The sequence below is a fragment of the Ochotona princeps genome, chromosome 27 (genome assembly GCF_030435755.1).
Source record: "Ochotona princeps isolate mOchPri1 chromosome 27, mOchPri1.hap1, whole genome shotgun sequence".
Lineage (NCBI taxonomy): Eukaryota > Metazoa > Chordata > Mammalia > Lagomorpha > Ochotonidae > Ochotona > Ochotona princeps.
Genome location: NC_080858.1, coordinates 3,677,980 through 3,700,517, shown reverse-complemented (window position 1 = coordinate 3,700,517; position 22,538 = coordinate 3,677,980). Strand labels below are relative to the sequence as shown.

The 22,538-nt window shown below is 39.9% G+C and overlaps 1 protein-coding gene across 9 annotated transcripts in view; it reads left to right on the top strand.

Moving 5' to 3' along the window:
- The window catches only part of WNK1 (WNK lysine deficient protein kinase 1), a 115,060-nt gene that overhangs the window by 74,251 nt on the left and 18,271 nt on the right, over nt 1-22,538 (top strand). For 3 of the 9 annotated variants that reach the window (XM_058655928.1, XM_012930913.2, XM_058655931.1), the window contains 12 exons: nt 6,891-6,974; nt 9,171-9,323; nt 10,050-10,511; nt 11,208-11,486; nt 12,180-12,283; nt 12,827-12,989; nt 15,138-15,254; nt 16,480-16,653; nt 16,797-16,854; nt 16,988-17,110; nt 17,906-19,350; nt 21,428-21,511. In XM_058655928.1, coding sequence (XP_058511911.1) covers nt 6,891-6,974; nt 9,171-9,323; nt 10,050-10,511; nt 11,208-11,486; nt 12,180-12,283; nt 12,827-12,989; nt 15,138-15,254; nt 16,480-16,653; nt 16,797-16,854; nt 16,988-17,110; nt 17,906-19,350; nt 21,428-21,511 — 3,246 coding nt within the window. Of the gene's footprint in view, nt 1-3,474; nt 4,714-6,890; nt 6,975-9,170; nt 9,324-10,049; nt 10,512-11,207; nt 11,487-12,179; nt 12,284-12,826; nt 12,990-15,137; nt 15,255-16,479; nt 16,654-16,796; nt 16,855-16,987; nt 17,111-17,905; nt 19,351-21,427; nt 21,512-22,538 lie in introns of all 9 variants that reach the window. The other 6 variants (XM_058655932.1, XM_058655924.1, XM_058655927.1 and 3 more) reach the window with 6 other exon arrangements.

Below are 22,538 nucleotides of genomic sequence, written 5' to 3'. Positions count from 1 at the left end.
ATTAATATTTGAACCACTAGCATAAACATATGCTTTAATACTCTAGAAGCAGAGTGTTTTCTTGCCTTTAATATAAATATTCTGTGGATTTAAAAAATATTAAATATCTAGGATTTTTGAAGGTTTTATAATTCTCTTTCATTCCTGAACGAACTTGCTGTGACCTATAATGATATATGCATTATAGATGGAATTTTTAAAATTGAGAGAAACAAGGGCAGAAATGTGGGATAGGAAATGAAGGAAATAAAACTAATCATATGGTGATACTTACAAATTTGTGCTAGTGGGCTGCAAGTTTGACTAAGAACATTCCGTACAGCTAGTTTTAGAAAAGAAAATATGACTAGTTACATAATTTCCCTAAGTACGGGGAAACCACAGACTTGCTCAAGACAACCTTACAGTTTTAGACGTACTGCTTTGTAGCTTATTAAACCCTGTCTGTTAAGGTATCCCAAAACTGGTAAATCTGATTTGAGTGTTGAATGTGTTTGAAAATATTTTTACAGAGATTCAAATTGAAGATTATTTTTTTCCCATTTTTTACTTTAGTAAAAGTACAGAATGTCTCATATCCATGTGGCTCTTTCAGAAAGCTCTACTGTATCCTGTAGGTGATGCTTTGTCACATTCTCAGAAACGATGGGCAAATGTAATAAAATACTATGAAATAGATTTTTTTAGTCTGAAGCCTTCTAAAGTGAGAATTATTTTCTGATGTTTCCACAGCTCCTGCAGAATGATAGCTTTAAAATCTTCTGCGTTGTGTGCTCTAAATTAATACTCAACTGATTCAATCTTCTCTAATTTGCAGAAACTGTGAGCTCTGATACTTAGTGTTCCCTGTGCATACCTTTAGGCAGTCATCCATAACAGCCTGTGGTATCTCAGCGTATTCAGGCTAATGGATCCTTATCATAATCATTCATAAGAAAACCTGAGCAATTGTCCTCTGCCAGATGTGCTTTGTCACCTCAAAAAAGCCGAACAATTAGAGAAAAGGTGGAACATTTCTTTATGTTAACTCTGCCGTTCTCACTCTACGTTTGGTTATTTTGTTTTCAAAGCACTGTGTTTTCATGTGTGTGTTTGTTTTCTGTTTAGCCTCGTCGTGGCTGTAGCATGTCGGTTTGTGTTCCCTGTGCGTCCCGCATCTCCCCCAGTGCTCCTTCCACCCCCCCACCAGTGCCGTATGCACCTCTGTCCTTCCCTCCTCCGGACTGCCCCTGAGGAGAAGCTTTCTAAGCCTTGGAGAGTGTCCTGCCTGTGCATTCTGCCTCTCAGCGCAAGCGCCGGCGCTCCAGCCTGCCTTCCCTCTCTGTCAGTGCTGTATGTAACTGAACTTCCAACCAAGACTTATTGCCAATGAATACATCCAGGCATGTAGAACATCAGTGAATATTGAATAAAGAGCAGGACTAAATCTAGTTATATACTGTGCCTATAAAATACTGGTTACATGTATGAAAGACGTTTTTGTAAGAAGTCTTTAATTAGGAATAAAAACATGGAGGTAATGAGAGAGAATGCCTATATGTCTTTGGCACATACCAGTGTATGCTTAAAAAGTTTTGGCTTTTATATCTCTCCATTCACCTGCTGACAGATTTTTACATTTTCATACCCTAGTGGAAAATATATACTTTTTTTAATTTGAAAGTCATTGTTGGTTTAGTCAAAAACAATTTAGATAAACATTATGAACACATGTTTTCTTATTACTTTATTAAGGGACACTAGCACTAAAGCTGGATTGAGTCCAGTTTTTACTCTAAGTGAAGAATAAGGAGTAAAATTGGTTTTATTTGTTTAGACAAATTTAAGTTGGATTTGGTTGTAATTGTATTATGTGCTAGCAGAGTAAAAGACAACATCATGTCCCTTTGTGAGAAATATTCTTTAATTAGAATGTTGATTAGAAACATACACAAAATACATAAGCTTCTTTGGGTTAATATCTATAAAAGATCTTTTTAAAATTTTTAAGTACCATGGACGTTGTTACTGCTTTTCCAGATATTAAAATATAGTTAATATTCTGAATTAGCAACCCAGAATCTTCCAGATCTTTACTTACAAGAATGAGTAACAGGGCCCGGCGGCATGGCCTAGCGGCTAAAGTCCTCGCCTTGAATGCACGGGGATCCCATATGGGCGCTAGTTCTAATCCCAGCAGCTCCACTTCCCATCCAGCTCCCTGCTTGTGGCCTGGGAAAGCAGTCGAGGACGGCCCAAAGCCTTGGGACCCTGCACCCGTGTGGGAGACCTGGAGGAAATTCCTGGCTCCTGGCTTCCAATCGGCACAGCTCCAGCTGTTGCGTCTGCTTGGGGAGTGAACCATCGGACGGAAGATCTTCCTCTGTGTCTCTCTCCACACTGTATATCTGACTTTCCAATAAAAATAAATAAATCTTAAAAAAAATAATAAAGGCAAGCATTCAGAAAATATACACATTTTAAAAAAAGAATCTAACAGTATAGTGCTTATGATTTTAGAACACATCTTAAACAATAGTAGAAAAAGCATTTTGATTCAAAATAGGAATCTTCTTTAGGCTATTATGAGTAGTTGAGCCATTTTATTACCTTGATATAGGGGTCTTAAAAGAATGAAACTGACCTTTTTTCTTAAATAAATTCCATTATACTGAATTATTCTAGTACATATTGTTTGCATTGGGCAAACCAGGATTCTAAATTCAGTCTTTTAATTCTAGAATTGCTTCTGTGAACCCAAAAAATTTCATTGAAACAAACTCGCATTTATATTTTACTTTTCGTTGGAATTGACCATTAGCTATCAGAATCTCAAAACTCAGGGTTATTCAACCCTTCCTTTATCTAGGATCAGAAAAATAGCATATATTTATTTCCTGTAGTAAAGTGTTAACTGTATCTAATTTATGATAGGCAAAGGAAAGACATTATTGTCAATCAATAATCAAGTTCAATTTCTTTGTCTGCTAAGAACCCTTCTGCTTTCTCACTAGAAGGTGTTGTATTGTTCCTGGGAAATTACACTGATGCCTCTGTGTCTGTAACACAAGTACAATATAAGAAGAAAACAGAATATAGAAAGTCTTACCATGAAGTACTGAATCATACTTCTTGCATTATAAATAATTGGGCTGGTTGCCTACCGTGCATCGGTCTAAAGAGTGAACATACTTATTGTAGAAGTGAAATAATGATCACTTAGAAAACTCAATTCTTTTATTTCTCTTAAAAATGGAAAGTTACAGAAAAGCAGCTCTTTTCTGATACAAAAGAGTCCTGTGTATTGCTTTCGTTGTCCCTGGATGTATTTACTGGATTATTATGCACATAACTTCCAAAGACATTGTTATTTCTTTATTAATGATATATTTGATGTAACCATTTATCAGTTTATGCAAACCACACAGTTGTGCATGTCTGATGTAATTTCAGATGTGAATGTATGAATTACTTGTCTTATTCATGTTGATACAGCCTCAGTCCGTGGTGCATCCGTGTGGGGGGACCCCAACATACCCAGAGTCACAGATATTTTTCCCAACTATTCATGAACGTCCAGTTTCTTTTTCACCACCTCCCACCTGTCCACCGAAAATTTCCATTTCCCAGCGGCGTAAGAGCACCTCCTTCCTGGAAGCCCAAACTCGCCACTTCCAACCCTTACTGAGGACTGTTGGCCAAAATCATCTTCCACCTGGTGGCAGCCCAACTAACTGGACACCAGAGGCTGTAGTTATGTTGGGTACTACAGCCAGTAGAGTAACCGGAGAGCTATGTGAAATGCAGGTCCATCCGATTTTTGAACCAATTCAGATTTATAGTGACTATAGACCTGGACTAGTACTTCCAGAAGAAGCTCACTATTTTGTTCCTCAGGAAGCAATGTATCTAACTGGGGTACATTATCAGGCCCAGGTGGCAGAACAGTATGAGGGTATTTCATACAATTCGCCAGTAATGTCAAGTCCTATGAAACAGATACCTGAACTGAAGCCAGGACAAGGGAGTTCTACCACAAGTTCTGTCTTTGAATTTCCACCTGGACAGGCTTTCCTGCTAGGACACCTTCAGAATTTAAGATTAGATCCTGGAATGAGTCCAGGATCTCCCCTCTCTAGTATTTCTGCTCCTATCAGTACAGATGCTACAAGTTTAAAATTTCATCCTGTCTTTGTTCCTCATTCTGCACCTCCTGTGTTAACTCATAGCAATGAGAGCAGAAGCAACTGTGTATTTGAATTTCATGTTCAAACACCAGGCTCCTCTTCGGGAGAAGGAGGTGGAAATTTACCTCAACGTGTTTACCGAAACCGACAGGTTGCAATGGATTTGAATCAGGAAGAACTGCCATCTCAATCATTTGGATTACCTGGTCACCTACAATCTGTGACTGAAGAACAGCGTAATTACCATGCCCCTGAATTGACCGTTTCTGTGGTAGAGCCGATCGGACAGAACTGGCCAATAGGAAGCCCAGAATATTCCAGTGATTCCTCACAAATCACTTCTTCAGACCCCAGTGATTTTCAGTCACCTCCTCCTACAGGGGGAGCAGCTGCAGCTTTTGGCTCTGACGTCTCCTTACCCTTTGTTCGTCTGCCTCAGACATTGGTACAAGAATCCCCACTATTCTTCTGTTTTCCCCAAGGAACCACATCTCAACAGGTCTTATCTGCCTCATTTTCTTCAGGAGGATCAGCACTCCATCCACAGGTTATAGGAAAACTTGCACAATTCTTTTAACTGCCCTATTATGCACCATTACTTTGAATTTTTCCATTCATCATTTTGCTGAATCCTGGATTTATGAGAAACTTTAATTTTGCCAGTTGAGTTTCCTTATCTTTTGAGGGTTATAAACTACTTGTATTTAAAAACAGTATCTGAAGAGGAATCTACATGTTTTACATGTATTTCCAGATCCTTGAAAAAGAGAAAGCAAAAGCTAGAATTCTAATCATCCATCGAAATCAATGACTTATATTCCTGTGCATGGTACTTTCACCTGGTAGTAAAATGCGAATGTCTATAATGTAAGGTTGGACTCAGCATTGATTATTTACGGGTGCTTATACTACTACTTCTTATAAATAAACCTTTTTTTAGAAAATACATTTGTAAAACACAGAGATTAAGGTATAAGGGAGTGATTGAGTAGGGACAGTAGTAAGAATTAATAACTGAAGTTTTTCTTAGTGTGGAAGGATACTAAGAAGATAGGAAAAGGAAGCATCTTGGTATTTATTTTAGAAAATGACATCAAACAAGTCACCATGTATTATATGTCCAGATAAAATATTAAATCCATAAAATTCTGATTTTAGTTTTTAACCAAATTAGAATCAGGTTTTATTATTTTGTACTTTGAAAATTTGTGATGTATCTCCCACGGTAAAAAAAAAAAAAAGCAGTAGATTTCGGGCCTTCTTTATTTGTTTGCTTTCGTGACCAGTTTCAGTTTAGTTGTTTAAGTGTGTGAGCCTCATGTAGACTGGCATGCAAACAATGATAGGGACACAGAATTCAAGAACTAGAATCAACGTTGAACATGTTCTTTTGATATCAATTGTACACATTTGTAAAATCTACATAAAGAAACTACACAATCATGTTGGAAGACATTTAGATCGTCTAAATATTCCAGTTTTGTGATTTTGGTTTTAATTTTCACTTTGTTTCAAAGAGAAATACCAGCTCAGATTGGAGAAGCTGAGCTCTCCAATCCACATTTTCATTCCTCGAATGCCCACAGCATCCAGGGCTGGGCCAAGCTGAAACCTAGAGCCTGGAACTCAGTCCATGCCCCAGTCCCACCCTCATGGCGCTTGAGTCATCTTTTGCTACCTTCCAGGGAGCATAGAAGCAGAGGAGCCAATTATTGAACCAGGCATTCTGATGTGGAATGTTATCATCCCATGCAGTGTCTTAACTGCTACACCAAGCCCTGCCCCTTTTATATATTAAATGTCTTTCTTCCTGTGTTCTTAAAGGGATAATTACTAAGTAAGTTCTCAGGTTGTCTACCATTACTGTAAATATTAAAATCTTTTCATTTAAAATTTTCACAATACATCTATTTATAGGTGTGTTACAAAAGAAATGTATACTTTTCAGTAGTTAAATTGTAGTACATTCTGGTAACATCCATGGAAGCTTCAAAGAATGTCCTATAAGTTTAACTGGAACAGCAAAAGTAGTGTTTTAATTTCCTTAACCTACCTATGTGTGGTCTCACATTCATTTCTCACTTTCTCACTTATTTTGAATTAAACTTCTTGATAATTGAAACCTACAGTTTGGTTCTGATTGGGGTAAGGGGGAGTGCTGTTACTTGGATTGTAAGATTTAGCAGCATCATGGGTTTACCTACTGGATGCTCGTAGCAGCCATTTCCCCCAACATGACAAGAAATTTCTCCATATGTTGCCAGATGACCCTTGATTAGGGTAGCAAAATCATCCTTGTGTGGTAACCATTGCTCTAAGTGCTTGGCAGTTTATACTAACAGATGTTTCACATGTGACACTGTGGCACTATAATAGAATAACCAAATTAGCATTATCAAATGACACTTTTCTTTCATTGTTAAAATGTGAAGCATTCCCACCTTTTAGTCTTATTACTTTTTCCTAATTATTTGCAAAAACAATTATGACTGAGTTTTCTAGTTAGCCTGAGCATCAATGGTAAACTGTGTTGTAACTGTCAGTAGCTTTTGTATGAAATACGATCAGAACCTATTCTGTGAGAACCTTCTCTAAACGTTTCTCAGGAAAGATGCTCCAAAGGACTTTCTCATAGGTACTAAAGGAGCTGTTAATTGCAAACGTTGGACCTGTATACATTTGTTGGGTCTTCTCTGATTTGTTGTGTTTGCCTGTTACTTTCAGGTACAAGGACAGAGCCAGGGCCAGCCACCCACCAGTAGCTTAACAGGGGTTCTGTCTTCTCAACCTGGACAGCATCCTCAGCAGGTAAGAACAATCATAACTTCATTTTATGGATTAGCAGAAACTGAAACGCTTTATTTTCCTCTCTTCCTAGTGTAATGGTTTGAGAGGTAAACACTATTTTTCATGTCTGTAACATTTTAAACAATCTTTCACTCAATGTATTTTTTAACGTGGTAGATAAATTAATTTTTGAACCATTATTATAGATGTGTTATATCTGCCTTCTTAAACTGATAATTCTTTTTCTTTTTAATTAAGAAAAATTTTTTCTTTAAAGACTTATTTTTCTTGGAAAGTCAGATTCACTCCCCAAGTGGCCACTACAGCCAGAGCTGAGAAGATCCAAAGCCTATAGCCTGGAGCTTTTTTCAGGTCTCCCATGCAGGTGCAGGGTCCTAAGGCTTTGGGCTGTCCTCGACTGCTTTCCCAGGCCACAGGCTGGAAGGAAAGTGGAACAGCTGGGATTAGAACCGTTGCCTGTATGTGATCCCAGCAAATGGAAGGCAAGGACTTTAGCCGATAGTCTTCCAAGCAGGGCCCTTAACCACATAAACGTACACATAATTAACAGTGGGAACAGGAGTAGAGTTACTGTTTGGCACAGTGGTTAGGATTCTACTTGGAATACCAGCCTCCCATGTTGAGACCCAGCTCTTCTCTTCCCATTTAGCTTCATGCTAGTATGTGCCCCAGGAGGCAACAGATAACTGTCTCAAGTACTTGGATCCTGGCTACCCAAATGGAAGATGAGAATTAGTCCCAGGGCTTGGCACGGTAGCTCATTGGCTAAGGTCCTTGCCTTGCACGTCCCAGGATCCCATATGTGTGCTGGTTCGTGTCCCTGGCCCTGCTTCCCATCCAGCTCCCTGCTTGTGGCCTGGGAAAGCAGCTGAAGATGGCCCAATGTCTTGTGACCCTGAACCCATGCTGGAGACCCAGAAGAAGCTCCTGTCTCATGGCTTCAGTTCGGCTCAAGCTCCAGCCGTTGCAGCCACTTGGGGAGTGAATCAGCAGACTAAAGGTCTTCCTCTCTGTCTCTCCGCCTCTCTGACTTTCCAATAAAAATAAATAAATAATTTTTTTTAAAAGAATTAGTCCCAGGCTACTGGTTTTGGCTGACCCAGCTTCTACTTTTGCATAAAATTTAGGAATGAGTTTACCAGAAGGTGGGAGATATCACTCCCACTCCCTCAACTTCTTCCTTTTAAATAAACAAATGAATTTAGGGATGAGAGTGTGGCTGGCCTGCCACTTAAGACAGTGCTTGGCATACTTACAGCCCTCATCAGAGTGCCTGAGTCTAGGTCCCTGCTGGACTCCCCATTTCAGCTATTGAGTGCCTTGGTTCAGGCATCGGCAGGCTTTTGTCGTGGGGTCCTGGCTCGTGACTTTGGCCTGTAACGTTGTCCATCCAATGATCCCCATTACATAAAGGCAGTTCAATACAAGTTTATACTAACCCTGGTTCCAGACTTGCCTGTTTGTGTTAAATCAGATGTGCTTGGCAGAAGTGGTGATTCTTAGCCAGTATAAGTGTGCAAAGGCAGATCACCATGTCCTTTTGTCTTTCCCAAAGGTGTTACTTCTCTAAATGCTGTAAGATAGAACTGACATGAATGCGTGTTCGTTATTTTCTCAAAAAAAAAAAAAGCTTCATTTTGCAATAAAATAGGAAATTCAAAATAAGATTAGTAAATAGTAAAGCTAAAATTTGAAACTACTGATTTCAAATTCAGTGCTTTTCTCATTATTCTGTGGTTATAATTAGCTATTCTCCAAGTACATTAAAACAGTAAAAAAATAGTATTAGGAAAAGAGATTAAATGAGGACAATGGATTAATCTAATATGTGAATCAAGATGAAAGTTAAAGCAAACTAGGAAGCCGTGGGCAGAAGGGCTCGGGTGCAGTGGGAAGAAGAGCTGTTTGGCTGTGGTGTCTGAATGTCTGTGAAAGACCTACTGAGGTGAAGGTGATGCTAGGTGAAGAACCAATTATGACTTGAATTTTGTAGAGTTGGTGAATTGATTCTTGGTGGTACCATCAGAAGTACAGAACGTTAGAAGCAAAGCAGCAGGGTAAAGATGAATGAGTTTGAGTTTGTGTGTAATTTACTGACCACGTTACAGGCACCGAAGGCTGTGGGTGTGCATACTTCCTTAGGGCCATGATACTTGGGGTTTGAGATGAAGCTGACTTGCTGTGTTTTACTCCTAGCAGCAAGGAATGCAGCAACCCGCTCTTCCTCAGCAGACTGTGCAGTACTCTGTTCCACAGACAGTGGCCTCCAGTGAGGCTGCTGCTGCCACCCAGCCTGGCAGTCAGCCACAGCCTCCGCTGGTCTTGCCTCAAGGATCGTCTGGAAAGCAGGTAGATTTTTTTTTTTTTTCCATTTCTGAAAGGATACTAAAAACAATCCCCATGTAACTTTCCCTTTCAAGTAGATGAACTTCTGATAGTGAAGTGTCGAGTTGGTTGACCTTGTAAAATGCAGTGCAAATTGCCCTGTTTGCATTGTTTAATATAAATGGAGCATACTGACAGCAGTGCTGACTCAGCACTGTGAGGTTTATCATTGTCAACACAGGTGTTTAATGCGTTAAAATGCTTTGGTAACTGACTCTGACATTCTTCAGCAGTGTGCCAGCGATGTCTAATAGTATTATCTCTGGGTACGGCCTTGTATGTGCACCCTCTTACTGTCATGTTTTAGTGCTTCTGAGACGCTGTCAGCTGTAAAATGCTGACACACTCTTGCTTGCATGATACACTGCTAATTCCTCAGATATTAAAAATGAGCAGTAGTGGAGAGGATAAGTAGATCCTACAGTTGGTGGATTTTATTCATTATATCCTCTTTTATAGAGCTCTGTTAGACTTCAGAGCTGTGGAAGTAGTTTGAAGTCTACCTCCTCTGGGAGAGGATTCATATTTTCAGTGTAGCCCCTCTTATGTGACACATTAACTTATACTAATGTATACCAGGTTTGTTTTATTTTTTCTTCTTTCTTTTTGGCTATACATAAAGCTTGCTTTTGGCAGCTTTGCTCTTTTTTTTTTTAAGCCTATCTCTTTTGTTTTTCTTTACCTTCCCAGCTTCCAGTGTCCCAGCCAGTACCAGCTGTCCAAGGCGAACCTCAGATCCCAGTTGCGACACAACCCTCACTTGTTCCAGTCCACTCCGGTGCTCCTTTCCTCCCTGTGGCACAGCCAATCCCTGCTTCCATACTCCCGCAGTACCCTGTCTCTCAAATTCCCATATCGACTCCTCATGTATCTACAGCTCAAACAGGTTTCTCCTCCCTCCCCATCACAATGGCAGCTGGCATTAATCAGCCTCTGCTCACCCTGGCCTCATCTACTGCAGCAGCTGCCGTCCCAGGGGGATCAACTGTGGTTCCTAGTCAGCTTCCAACCCTTCTGCAGCCTGGCACTCAGCTGCCAAGTCAGGTCCATCCACAGCTTCTGCCAACAGCAGTTCAGTCCATGGGAGTACCAGCTAACCTTGGACAAGCTGCTGAGGTTCCTCTTCTTCCCTCTGGAGATGTTCTGTACCAGGTACTGTGTTAGCTAGCTTAAAAGGAGGGTTCTAGAGGGTTTGGTCTAATAGTAGACTACCAAAAACTTTAAAACCTTGTAATTAAGTTTCAAAGTAACTAATAATGAAATTGCTGATCTCAACCAAAGAGAAGCTAAAATAGATTCTGAAAAATAATTTGATGATTACTAGTCCATGATTGTAAATGAGAGAAAAAGTTTCCCTCAATATTCAGTGTATGGTGGTTAAATACTGAGCATCAGTGGAATATCTCTGTTGTGTCTAGATACTGAGTAAAGTGGTAGATTGGTATCAACAAAATCTTTCAGGATTTCGATTTAGAAGAATAGCTTTTACAAAATGACTGCAGTGACTAGATACCTGGAAAGGTTTTTTGCCTACTTCCACTTGAGATTGGTCAGAAAGTATTTTCCCCCAGAGAGATCAATCTGTTTCTTCATACATAATCTCTGGAAGGAGAAACTCCAACAATTTGTAAGGTATGACTGTGGAGTCCTGTTCCTCAAATTGATTTCGAGAATAATCATTAATCATCAGAATGTTTCTGAAAAGATGAAGAAATAAGGCTACTATTCTTTTTTTGCTGAGTATTTTTTGTTGTTTTTGTTTCTGTTTTTGTTTTTTTGCATGCCTCACTGTTTTGCTAGTTTTATGATCCAACCTGCACTAACTCACCTTCCTCATTTCTGTCACAGGGCTTCCCAACTCGACTGCCACCACAGTACCCAGGAGACTCAAATATTGCTCCCTCCTCCAGCGTGGCTTCTGTTTGCGTCCATTCTACAGTCCTGTCCCCTCCCATGCCAGCAGAAGCATTGGCTACACCAGCTTACTTTCCTCCCGTGGTGCAGCCTTATGTGGAATCAAATCTTTTGGTTTCTGTGGGCAGTTTAGGAGGACAGGTTCAAGTGTCCCAACCAGCAGTGAGTTTAGCACAACCCCCTACTACATCCTCCCAGCAACCAGTTCTGGAGGTAAATGGGATTATTGCATGTTTATATATAAAATCTATATAAAGGGGTAAAAATGGCAAAAGAGACATAGGCTCCCTGGTTTAGAACTCATTGGGAGACTATATCACACTAACTCTGAGTGACTTTTTCTTACAGCAGAATGAAATGTCATTGTGGGGGCCTTGTTGCCACTGGCTGTTCTGTTGGGAAGTGAGTGTGCCTTGAAGATTAACCCTATTAGCACTTCACTTCTCTAGCTAGTACTTTAGTCATTTTTCTTGTCCTTTCACAAACTCTTGCCGTTGGCAGTTGTAAGAGTATCTTGACTTACTATACTCCCAGCAGTTGTTTTTGCCCTACTAGGGGAAACATCTGAATTCATCTTTGCACTTTGCTCTGCCTGCCCTGTTGCACACCTCTGGTAAGATGCTGGCTGCATGGCAAGTTTTAGTTTCACACTGCCTAGCAAACACATTGGCTGACCTCACACCATGCAGTCTATACCAGAGACTAGCTTTAGAAACTTCTTTGGAATTTTAAGACCACTGTCTCTAGATGCTGAGTATTGAGAATTACTAGTAAATTTAGTGCTTCTAGGACTTACGGGAGAGATTTTTTTTTTTAAAGGAAAGAAAAGGAGAAAAGAGAGTACTGGGGTTGAAGAATGATAAAGCATAATACTACCAAGATTTCAATTGTTCTTTCCATTCACAGAGTACTCAGGGAGTCTCTCAGGTTGCTCCTCCAGAACCAGTTCCACTAGCACAACCACAACCACAACCTACCCAGCCTCCCACTTTGGTTTCCTCTGTTGACAGGTATGTAAAACCAGAATTCTTCCTCAACTGGTAGGGAGAATGATATGACATGGCACATGATCAGACCTTTGAGGTTGGCATTGTAGTACAGAAAATTAGGCTACCACTTGATTCCATCCTGGAGTGCCTGGGATCAAGTCCCACTGAGCCTGTACTTGTGATTGAACTTCCTATTATTGCAGCTGGAAGTTAAAACGTAGTGAGTCAGGTGTTGAGCCTCTGCCACCCAGCTGGGAGTTGCTGTCCCTTGGCTTCAGCCTGCCCCAGTACTAAATGCTGCAGGCATTTGACAAGTAATCCAGCAGATGTGCGGGCCAGCGCACATGGGCCCTGTCTCCCTGCCCCCAACTTCCTTCCTTCTATCCTTCTCTACCACTTCACACCTGGTCTCTCTTCTCACATTCTTTCGAAGAAATAAACTTTTAACTGCCTTTCAAATAAATAAGTCTTTTAAAACTTTAAATGTGTGTGTATGTTGATATCAGACCTTTAAATCTCTGATTGCAAATGGAAAGGTTTTGTTTTGTTTTGTTTTGTTTCAAGTGCACATTCAGATGTTGCTTCAGGGATGAGTGATGGCAATGAGAATGTCCCAGCATCCAGTGGAAGGCATGAAGGGAGAACCACAAAACGACATTATCGAAAATCTGTAAGAAGTCGCTCTCGTCATGAAAAGACTTCACGGCCAAAATTAAGAATTTTGAACGTAAGTATTGTTGATTCATTGACTTTCTGTTGTTAAATAATTTGGCACCAAACAGGATTTTAGAGGGCACAAGTCAAATCATTCACATCATTAAATATACTTTATGGCACAGGATTTGTAAAACACTCTACCTATTTAAGAGTTATTTATGAGTCTGACATGATAGCCTAAAGGCTAAATCCTCACCTTATATGCTCAAGATACCATAAGGGCGCTGGTTCATGTCCCAGTTACTACATTTCCCATCTAGCTTCCTGCTTGTGGCCTGGGAAAGCAGTAGAGGACAGTCCAAAGCCTTGGGACCCTCAGCCTGGGCCAGGTGGAAGACCCGGAAGAAGCTCCTGGCTTTGGATTGACTTAGCTCTGGCCTTTACAGCCGCTTGGAGAGTGAACCAGTGGGTGGAAGATCTTTCTCCCATCTCTCTTCTGTGTAAATAAATCTACCTTTCAATAAAAATAAATAAATCTTTTTAAAAAATTTATTTGCTTGAAATTTTCTATGTAGTGTTTCATACCACAGCAGCCAGGGTCCAGACCAAACCCAGAAGCATAGAACTCCATCCAGGTCTCCAACTTGAGTAACAGGGCCCTAGTTGCTTGGACTGTCCCCCTTTTTTTTTTTTTTAGGTTTCCACTCCTTTTTTTATTTTGAGTTTTATGGTACAATTCCATAGGGTTTGGGATTTCCCATCTGCCAAATTCTCACCCCCAACTGATTTTCCCCATATTATTACAATAGTATAGTCCTTCATAAGGAGTCATGATTCCATCAGTCTCTTATTTAATTGTGCCCTGACATTGCTGGTACAGACAATGTCAGACAGTCCAGCATTCCATTGTCTAGATATGTCCAACAGTTTCATTGGGAGTCCATCTTTGATTTGGAAGGAGGGGTGCATGTCGCATTGTATCATCGCATCTGGATATGGTAGTCTCCATTACTCCATCACTATACATTCCAGTTTGCATGATGGCTTCCTTATATTAGAGAGAACATGTGGTATTTGTCCTTTTGGGATGGACTTATTTTACTGAGCATAATGGTCTCTAGTTGGAACCATCTAGTTGCAAATGATAAAATTTCATTCTTTTAATGGCTGAGTAATATTCCATGGAGTAGATACACCACAATTTCTTTAAGCACTCCTCTTTGGACAGGCTTCTGGATTGTTTCCATGTCTTTGCTATTGCAGATCCCCTTCTCATATGTAGTTTTCATTTCCTTTTGGGTATATTCCTAGGAGCCGGAAAGCTGAGTCTGCTTGACTGTTTACCCAAACGCATTATCAGGGTGCCGAGTTGGGAGGAGAACAGCTAGGACTTGAACCAGTTCTCTGATTCAGGATCCTGGTATTACAAGGGTGGATTAACCCCATGTGTTACGATGCTACCCCACCTGAGGTAGTCTGCATAAGCCCTTTTGTAACTACATATTATATTTTCAAATAGGAGAAATGAAAATATAGCCCATAATTCCACCAATAGATTCATTTGCATTGAAACTTTAAGATCTTTAAATAAAAAACAAAAAAGGGAGTTTAAGATCTTATAATTACATATTCTTGAATTCCCAGATTACTGTAGTAAGATAATATTTATTTACCTTATAGAGAAAAAAATGTTTCTAATATGGGGACACATGTTTGGTACAATAGTTAAAAACAACTGGTTTAGGGCTCCCGTGGCCCACGTTGGACTGCTTAGATTTGATTTTCAGCTGCAGCTCCTGATTATACGTTCCCGTTAATGGGGATCCCAGTAGGCAACAATAATGGTTCAGGTAATTGGGGTTCTACCTCTGGTATGGGAGACATGGATTGAGTTGCTAGCTACCAGCCTTGGTTCTTCAGCATTTGGAGGGTGAGCCAGTAGGTAGGCTTGCTCACTCTTTCACTCATTCACTCCATCTCCGTTTCTCTACCTCATGGTAATAAAAATCTAGAAAGAAAATCTTTATATTCCTTCCAGACTCTTCAGGGAGTAGCTGAAAGTCTGACACCATTGCAGATTTCTTTTCTAGTATTTGTGATCCAAGGAGTAGCACAGTGCTTCCTCAGACTTCAATTTGAGTATTAATATGAATGGCTTTTCTCAAATTCAGAAATAAATTTGAATATGGTCTTCTGAGACATTCCTTTTCCTCTTCAGGTTTCAAATAAAGGAGACCGAGTAGTAGAATGTCAGTTGGAGACTCATAATCGGAAGATGGTTACATTCAAATTTGACTTAGATGGTGACAACCCTGAGGAGATAGCAACAATTATGGTATGTGTTTGCATTTCAAATTTTTCTTTTATACTTAATCTTATTCCATTGTTCTAGGCAAATAGGAAGTTTTTTATAATCTGTGTTTATCTTCACAATTATGTATTTCTTTTTGACTTTTTGTTATTTACCAAATTTTTATTGTCAAGCAGTTTTAGAACTCTTTAGGAGGAGTAATTTATAGGAGCATGATTACAAGTAAGTAAAATAAAAATTAGAAAATTAAGTTAGTTTTAAACTGCATCACTGTGGAAAGCAATTATTTTTTTTTTCCTATACATTTTTCCATACAATATTAGCTTGGAAATATTCCCATGTAGATAATAACAGAGCTAAAATTGTGACTAAATGATATTGCATGATTTGACTATACTATAATTTAGAAGTTTGTGAAGCTTGAATCTACTTTTATAAATGTAAAGGTCTGGGTGAGTATCTGTGTACACTTCATCCTTGGAATAAATCAGGAGTAGAATTGCTGGGTTTAACATGATGGCAGCATTTTCAGTTGTTCATGCATGTTATGTGTTAGGTTTTGTTTTTGTTTAATTTTTAGTTTTTAACACATTTATTATGATTTGTAGATATATTTCCAAGAATATGATGATATTGCAATCATTTCCTTCTGTCTTCGCTCTCCATTTCTTTGTAGTTTTTAAGATAACATTTTAAATATATAGCACAATTAAAAGGCTTAATACTTTACAGAATAAGGAGTTTAACAAGTGAAAAAATCAAAAAGACCTGGTTTAGTGGGAACATAGGCAATAGCTGTAAGTAATAATTAAATGAAAAGTGAGCATTTCACACATACACAGTAAATTTTAAAGTGATTGCAGATCATTGAAACTACACTAGTATGACATTCTTAACCATTGGTTTTTCAAAGTATGTAATGTAGTTTTACAGAACTATTTGCAGCAATAATGATATACACAGAATTACTTTCTGCTTTTTTTGTTTTGTTTTTTAATTTTAGCTCCCACAAATAAGGTAGACTATTCAGTATTTATCTTTCTGGGTTTGCCTCATTCACAACTTATGGTTTGGGGACGTTTTTGTCTAGGATGTGACTAAGTACTAAAGTTCTTCAAAAGGCAAGAGCTAATTCTCCACAGATAATAAAATTGATATAAATAGGTTCGAGGTTTGATCATGACAGTATAATGTCTTAAACTTTAAGGAATGTCAACCTATTCAGACTGACATGACATTTCCTTTACAGGTGAACAATGACTTCATTTTAGCAGTAGAAAGAGAGTCATTTGTGGATCAAGTGCGAGAGATCATCGAGAAAGCTGATGAGATGCTCAGCGAGGATGTCAGTGTGGAGCCAGAGGGTGACCAGGGCTTGGTAAGGCTTCAAGGAAAGGAGGACTACGGCTTTGCAAGTTCTCAAGTAAGTTTTCCTTCTCAGAGTGAAGCTTTTTTTCAGATAAAATGCTACCATGATGCTAATTATTTTCGCATGTTTGGCAGTTGGCTTTGTCTAATTGTTGAGATTGTTGCTGAACATGAATTTCATTCTTTTGTCTGTTGTAGAAATTGGAAGGAGAGTTTAAACACCCAATTCCTGCATCTTCTCTGACACAGCAAATTGGTGAATCTTTTTGCTTATTTTTACCGTTGCCTTGGGAAGTTACGTATGCCAATAATGAAATTATTGAAGCTCCTTGTTGGGAATGATATATATAATAATGTGGTGATAAAGCAATTTGCCTTTTTTTGACTAGGTGTTCCTACCAACTCTTTAACTCAAGTTGTTCATTCAGCTGGAAGACGGTTTATAGTGAGTCCTGTTCCAGAGAGTCGATTACGAGAGTCAAACATTTTCACCAGTGAAATATTAGATACGGGTAAGGATTCATTCTACCTTATCTCTTTTTTTCCTTAGGATTTATTTATTTTTATTGGAAAGTCAGATACAAAGAGACGAGGAGAGAGATAGGAAGATCTTCCGTCCAATGATTCACTTCCCAAGCGGCCGCAATGGCTGGAGCTGAGCAAATCCAAAGCCATGAGCCCGGAGCCTCCTCCGGGTCCCACAAAGGTGCAGGGTCCCCAGGTTTTGGGTCATCCTTGACTGCTTTCCCAGGCCACAACTGGTGAGCTGGATGGTAAGCGGGGCCACTGAGATTAGAACCAGTGCCCATATGGGATCCGGCACATTCAAGGTGAGGACTTTAGCCACTAGGCTATGGTGCTGGTCCCATTCTACCTTTCTCTTTATGTAAATTCTTCCACATGTTTACTATGTTGAAAGCTTGATCGTCAAGCAGGTAAGTAGTTCATGATGACACTGATGTGTTTAAGTAGAAAATTGAGCTTATAAACAACAAATACACATGGAAGGGAAATACATGGAACATAGACAGAAAAAGACAGTAAGAATGAGCATACTTGATACAAACTGCAGTAGATACTGTTTTCTCTGCGTTTAGAACAGTTGTATATGCTTTCGGGTCGTATTCCATCTTTTATCTTCATAAAAGACTGACTGACTTCAAACTGTTGTAGGACCCTGCTCTTTCAAAATCTGTCATTTCCTTAGGAGAGCTTGTAAACCTTGTTGGCATTATTTGTTATCACAAAATAATTTTTAGGACAATCGTGGCAATCCACCCATCTCATATTTCTGTTTTCCTTTGCAGTTGCTGCCTGCACGTCTCAGGGCCCTGGAATGAACTTGTCGCACTCTGCTTCATCCCTTAGTCTGCAGCAGGCCTTCTCTGAACTTAGACATGCCCAGATGACAGAAGGACCAAGTACAGCACCTCCAAACTTCAGTCAGACGGGACCGTCATTTCCAACAGGACCTGCTTTAATGAGTAGCGTCGCTGGAGTCCCAACCACAGTAGCAGCCACACCTTCAGTATCAGTCCCAGCAACAAGCAGCCCTCTTAATGACGTTTCTACGTCAGTCATTCAGTCTGAGGTTACAGCACCCACTGAAAAGGGGGTTGTTGGTTTTGCCACTAGCACAGGTTTGATCACTTCAAGTGGTATTCCTGTACCCGCTGTGTGTGAATCAACAGTGCTTTCTAGTGTTGGTTCAAACATCACAATACCTGCAGTTGCCTCAGTAGCTACAACAGCCCAGTCAGTTCAGGCCCCCGCTTCTGGGGGCACTGTTTCCAATATAGGCCCTTTGCCTCCTATAACAGTTCCAGTGGCTTCAGTCTCTGCAATAGGCAGTGCCTCTGGCCCAGGTGCTAAGCCTCCAGCTGTATTACCTCAGCAGGCAGCAGGCAGTACTACTGGGATAGCCACATTGACATCACTTCCTAGCACCACCGTATTCCCTGGCTTAGCTTCACAGCCACCCCTTCAGCTCAGCAGCAGTACCTCTGCTCCTACTCTAGCTGAAACGGTGGTGGTGAGTGCACACTCACTTGATAAAACATCTCATAGCAGTACAACTGCATTGGCTTTATCCCTCTCTGCACCATCTTCCTCTCCTGGAGCTGGAGTATTGAGTTCTGTTTCTCAGCCTGGTGGAGTACATTCTTTGGTCATTCCATCAGCTGTAGTTTCTACCCCTGTCCTTGCCCAAGCAGCAGGACCTACATCTGCACCTTTATTACCCCAAGTCCCCAACATCCCACCCTTAATACAACCTGTTGCTAATGTGCCTGCTGTACAGCAGACACTAATTCATGGTCAGCCTCAACCAGCCTTGCTTCCCAACCAGCCTCATACTCACTGTCCTGAAATTGATGCTGATACACAAGCCAAGTCTGGAATTGATGACATAAAGACTCTTGAAGAAAAACTGCGGTCTCTCTTCAGTGAACACAGCTCCTCTGGAGCTCAGCATGCCTCTGCCTCACTGGAGACATCACTGGTGGTAGAGACTACAGTCACACCGGCCATCCCAACCACTGCTGTTGCGCCAAGCAAACTTACTACTTCCACTACAAGTACTTCCTTGCCATCTACTAATTTGCCATTAGGAACAACTGGTTTACCAGTCATACCAGTGGTTACACCTGGGCAGGTTTCTACACCGGGCACTTATGTTTCAGCTCCAGTCTGCACTGCATCAGGAGTGAAGCCTGGAAGTGCTGCCTCAAAACTACCTTTAACTAAGACTCAGGTAAGATCCTTGTTATACAATAGCTAGGCATGATCGCTGTTCTGGTCTCCATTTTTCAAATTAACATTACAACTTAGACGTGTAATTATAAAGGCACCCAACTTTTTTGTAGGCACTTGACAGATTGACAGTAGTTTTAGGATACACACGCACATTGAACAAGAGAATTTTTTAAAAGATTTATTTATTTTTATTGCAAAGTCGGATATATGGAGAGGAGGAAAGACAGAGAGGAAGGTCTGCCTTCGATAATGCACTCTCCAAGTGACCGTAACAGCTGGAGCTGATCCAAAGCCAGGAGCCAGGAGCTTCCTCCAGGTCTCCCATGCAGGTGCAGGGTCCTAAGGCTTTGGGCCGTCCTCAACTGCTTTCCCAAGCCACAAGCAGGGAACTGAATGGGAAGCGGGGCTGCCAGGATTAGAACCGGCGCCCATATGGGATTCTGGTGTGTTCAAGGCGAGGACTTCAGCCGCTCGGCCCTGCCGCCAGGCCCAAGATTTTTTTTTTTTTTTAAATGCGACAGAATTTTGGGGTAATTATGTTGCATCATTTTCTAAGGAAGCTTGTTGTCAGGTGTTAATAGAGATATTTCTTCCAAATTGATACAAACTGAAGAATTCTGTATCACAAAAGAGAACTAAATACATTTTTCAGCAAAATATGTACGTGAACCATAATTTACAGTTTTGGATTCAATTGAGAACGAAGCAGGGTTTTTTTTTGGTTTTTGTTGTTATTTTGTTTCATTACAGATTCCACAGATAAAATTCAGGATTTATTTACAAATTGGAAATAATTAATTATAGAAATAAAATAACTAAGATGTGCTATTCTATTGGCTTTACTGTGTCATTTTGCTCTATACTATCTCTGGAATCTTCTCCAAGTGAGGCTGTGTTATGTCTGCTGTAAGGTGTGCTTCAGTCATCTTGGCACATTGCCCCTGATCTGAGATTCTTTGTATCGTAGATGAATAGATCTCCTTGATTTACAGTGGAGTTACATCCCAATTAGCCAATCATAGATTGGCAATATCCTAAATTGAAAATGCATTTAATACACCAAACCTACTAGTGATTGTCGCTTAGTAATACAGTATGCTCTGGAGTGTCCTTTGCTTACTTTACAGTCTCCGGGCTCACTGCGAGCCACGGCTTATGACCACTGACCAGCTTCACAAAACAGAATCAGACCACCTATTGCTAGACCTCAGAGAAAAGGTTCGGATTCAAAATCCGAAATGCTGTTTCTACTGAATGTGTACTGATTTTGCAACATAGTAAAGTCAAACCATTAAAAGTTACAGACCATTTGTATAATCCACTCAAACAACCCAAGAAATTACTCAATAGTATTAGATTTCTGGTGTCTCTTGTTATCAGACCTGCCTTGCTTGTTTCTGAACTGAATGCTATGTTCCCAGCAAAGTGCTTTCTTCTTTTTCTTTTAAAAGGTTATTTATATTTGAAAGCCAGAATGACAGAGGGAGAGAGACAGAGATCATCTACTGGTTCACTCCCCAAATGGCTGCAACAGCCAGGGCCGGGTCAGGCCAAAACCAGGAGCCAGAAGCTTCCTCTGGGTCTTCTGTGTGGATGAAAGGGCCTAAACACTTTTGCCATCTTGTATTGCCTTCCTAGACACTTTAACAGGAAACTGGATGGAAAGTGAAGCAGTTGGTATCCATATGGATGCTGGCACTACAAACAGCAGTGCTAACAGGAACTGCCCCGGGAAAAGTGTTTTCTTGAGCAAAAACCTGATGTAATAATACTGTAGCAGAAGTGGCTGAAGAGTTTAACTTCCTGTGAGGTGCTCGCAGCCTTTGCTTTCTATTTTCCGTAAGGAGGAATCTTTTCCAATTTTTGGTACTTTTGTAGTAACTTCTATAGTAGGATCGTTGCTAATAATCTCCTGTACGTGAGACTGCTACCAGAATGTAACTTAGGTGATGCTAAACCTGTATTAACTGCCTATATTTTAACCTGATGCTTCTGCATTTAAACTAATTGATTTGTTCTTTACTATGAATATTAATAGTAGTATCTCATGGGCTTGAATTTCCCCCTCATTGTAGGTGCTGCCAGGGAGTACTGAACTTCCAGCTGGTACTCTACCTAGCGAGCAGTTGCCACCTTTATTGGGACCTTCACCAAGTCAGGTGCCTCAAGACTTGGCCTGTTTCTCTTTCTGTTTCTCTACTTTCTTTATATATTCTTCATTGCATGGTGTGGACTCATAGCTCTTTCTTGATTCTGACTTACTAACACCTGCATATGAAAACCATGTAAATCATGACCTGGAACATACTTAGAGTAAGAATTGTCATAGTTTTTCTGTTTATATTACTTCATAGTATCTAGAAAACACTTGCTATTAATATTTCTTCATATCCTAACAAGGTAGAAAATGCCTCATTGATATTTTACTACAGAAATATTTTAGCTCCTTTTATAATTCCCGCTTTTGCAGAATAGTGTAGTGAAATTACATCTTAAATATGAGATTCAGTTCCATGCCATTGTGGAAATAACAATTTATAAATATTCAGAATTAACTTTGAAGATGACTTGGCAGGCAAGGGGGTGCCACATTGATTAGCATATCGTTTCTGTGAATTCAGTACAACAGCCTTTTCTTGAATATTATTTCTTTTCTGGCCATCTTATGAAATACGGAGTTTACATATAGGTGGATTGGGGGTGATGTTGCATGAAATATACACTGATCTGTTTAATATAAGATACTTTAATACATAGATATCTGTTGATGTAACAATATAATACAGTTTATTTGAGATATGTATTATATATATTTTATATGTACTATATACTATAAAAACTGTTCAGGTCTGCAAAATGCTGACACTGTGGGATTTCAGAGAAGAACTGAGGTGGGCAGTGGGAGCTGGAGAGTTTCATCTCTTCCCTATAACAGTGGTCAGAACTACCTGCAGTGCTTAAACTGTCATTTCCCTTTCCTGCCCCACTCCACCATCCCCTAAGCCATTGTAAAAATAAAAGGTTTCTGACGTAGGACAAGCTAAATGTTAACATAAGAATTTCTTTTGGAATCATTAGTAAGAAAAGCATGGTTAGCTGCTAACTTGAGAATCCTAGTTTGACTATTCTGCTTTCATACTGACTGATACACAAAGCATGCATAATAAAGTAATAACTTAAACAGAG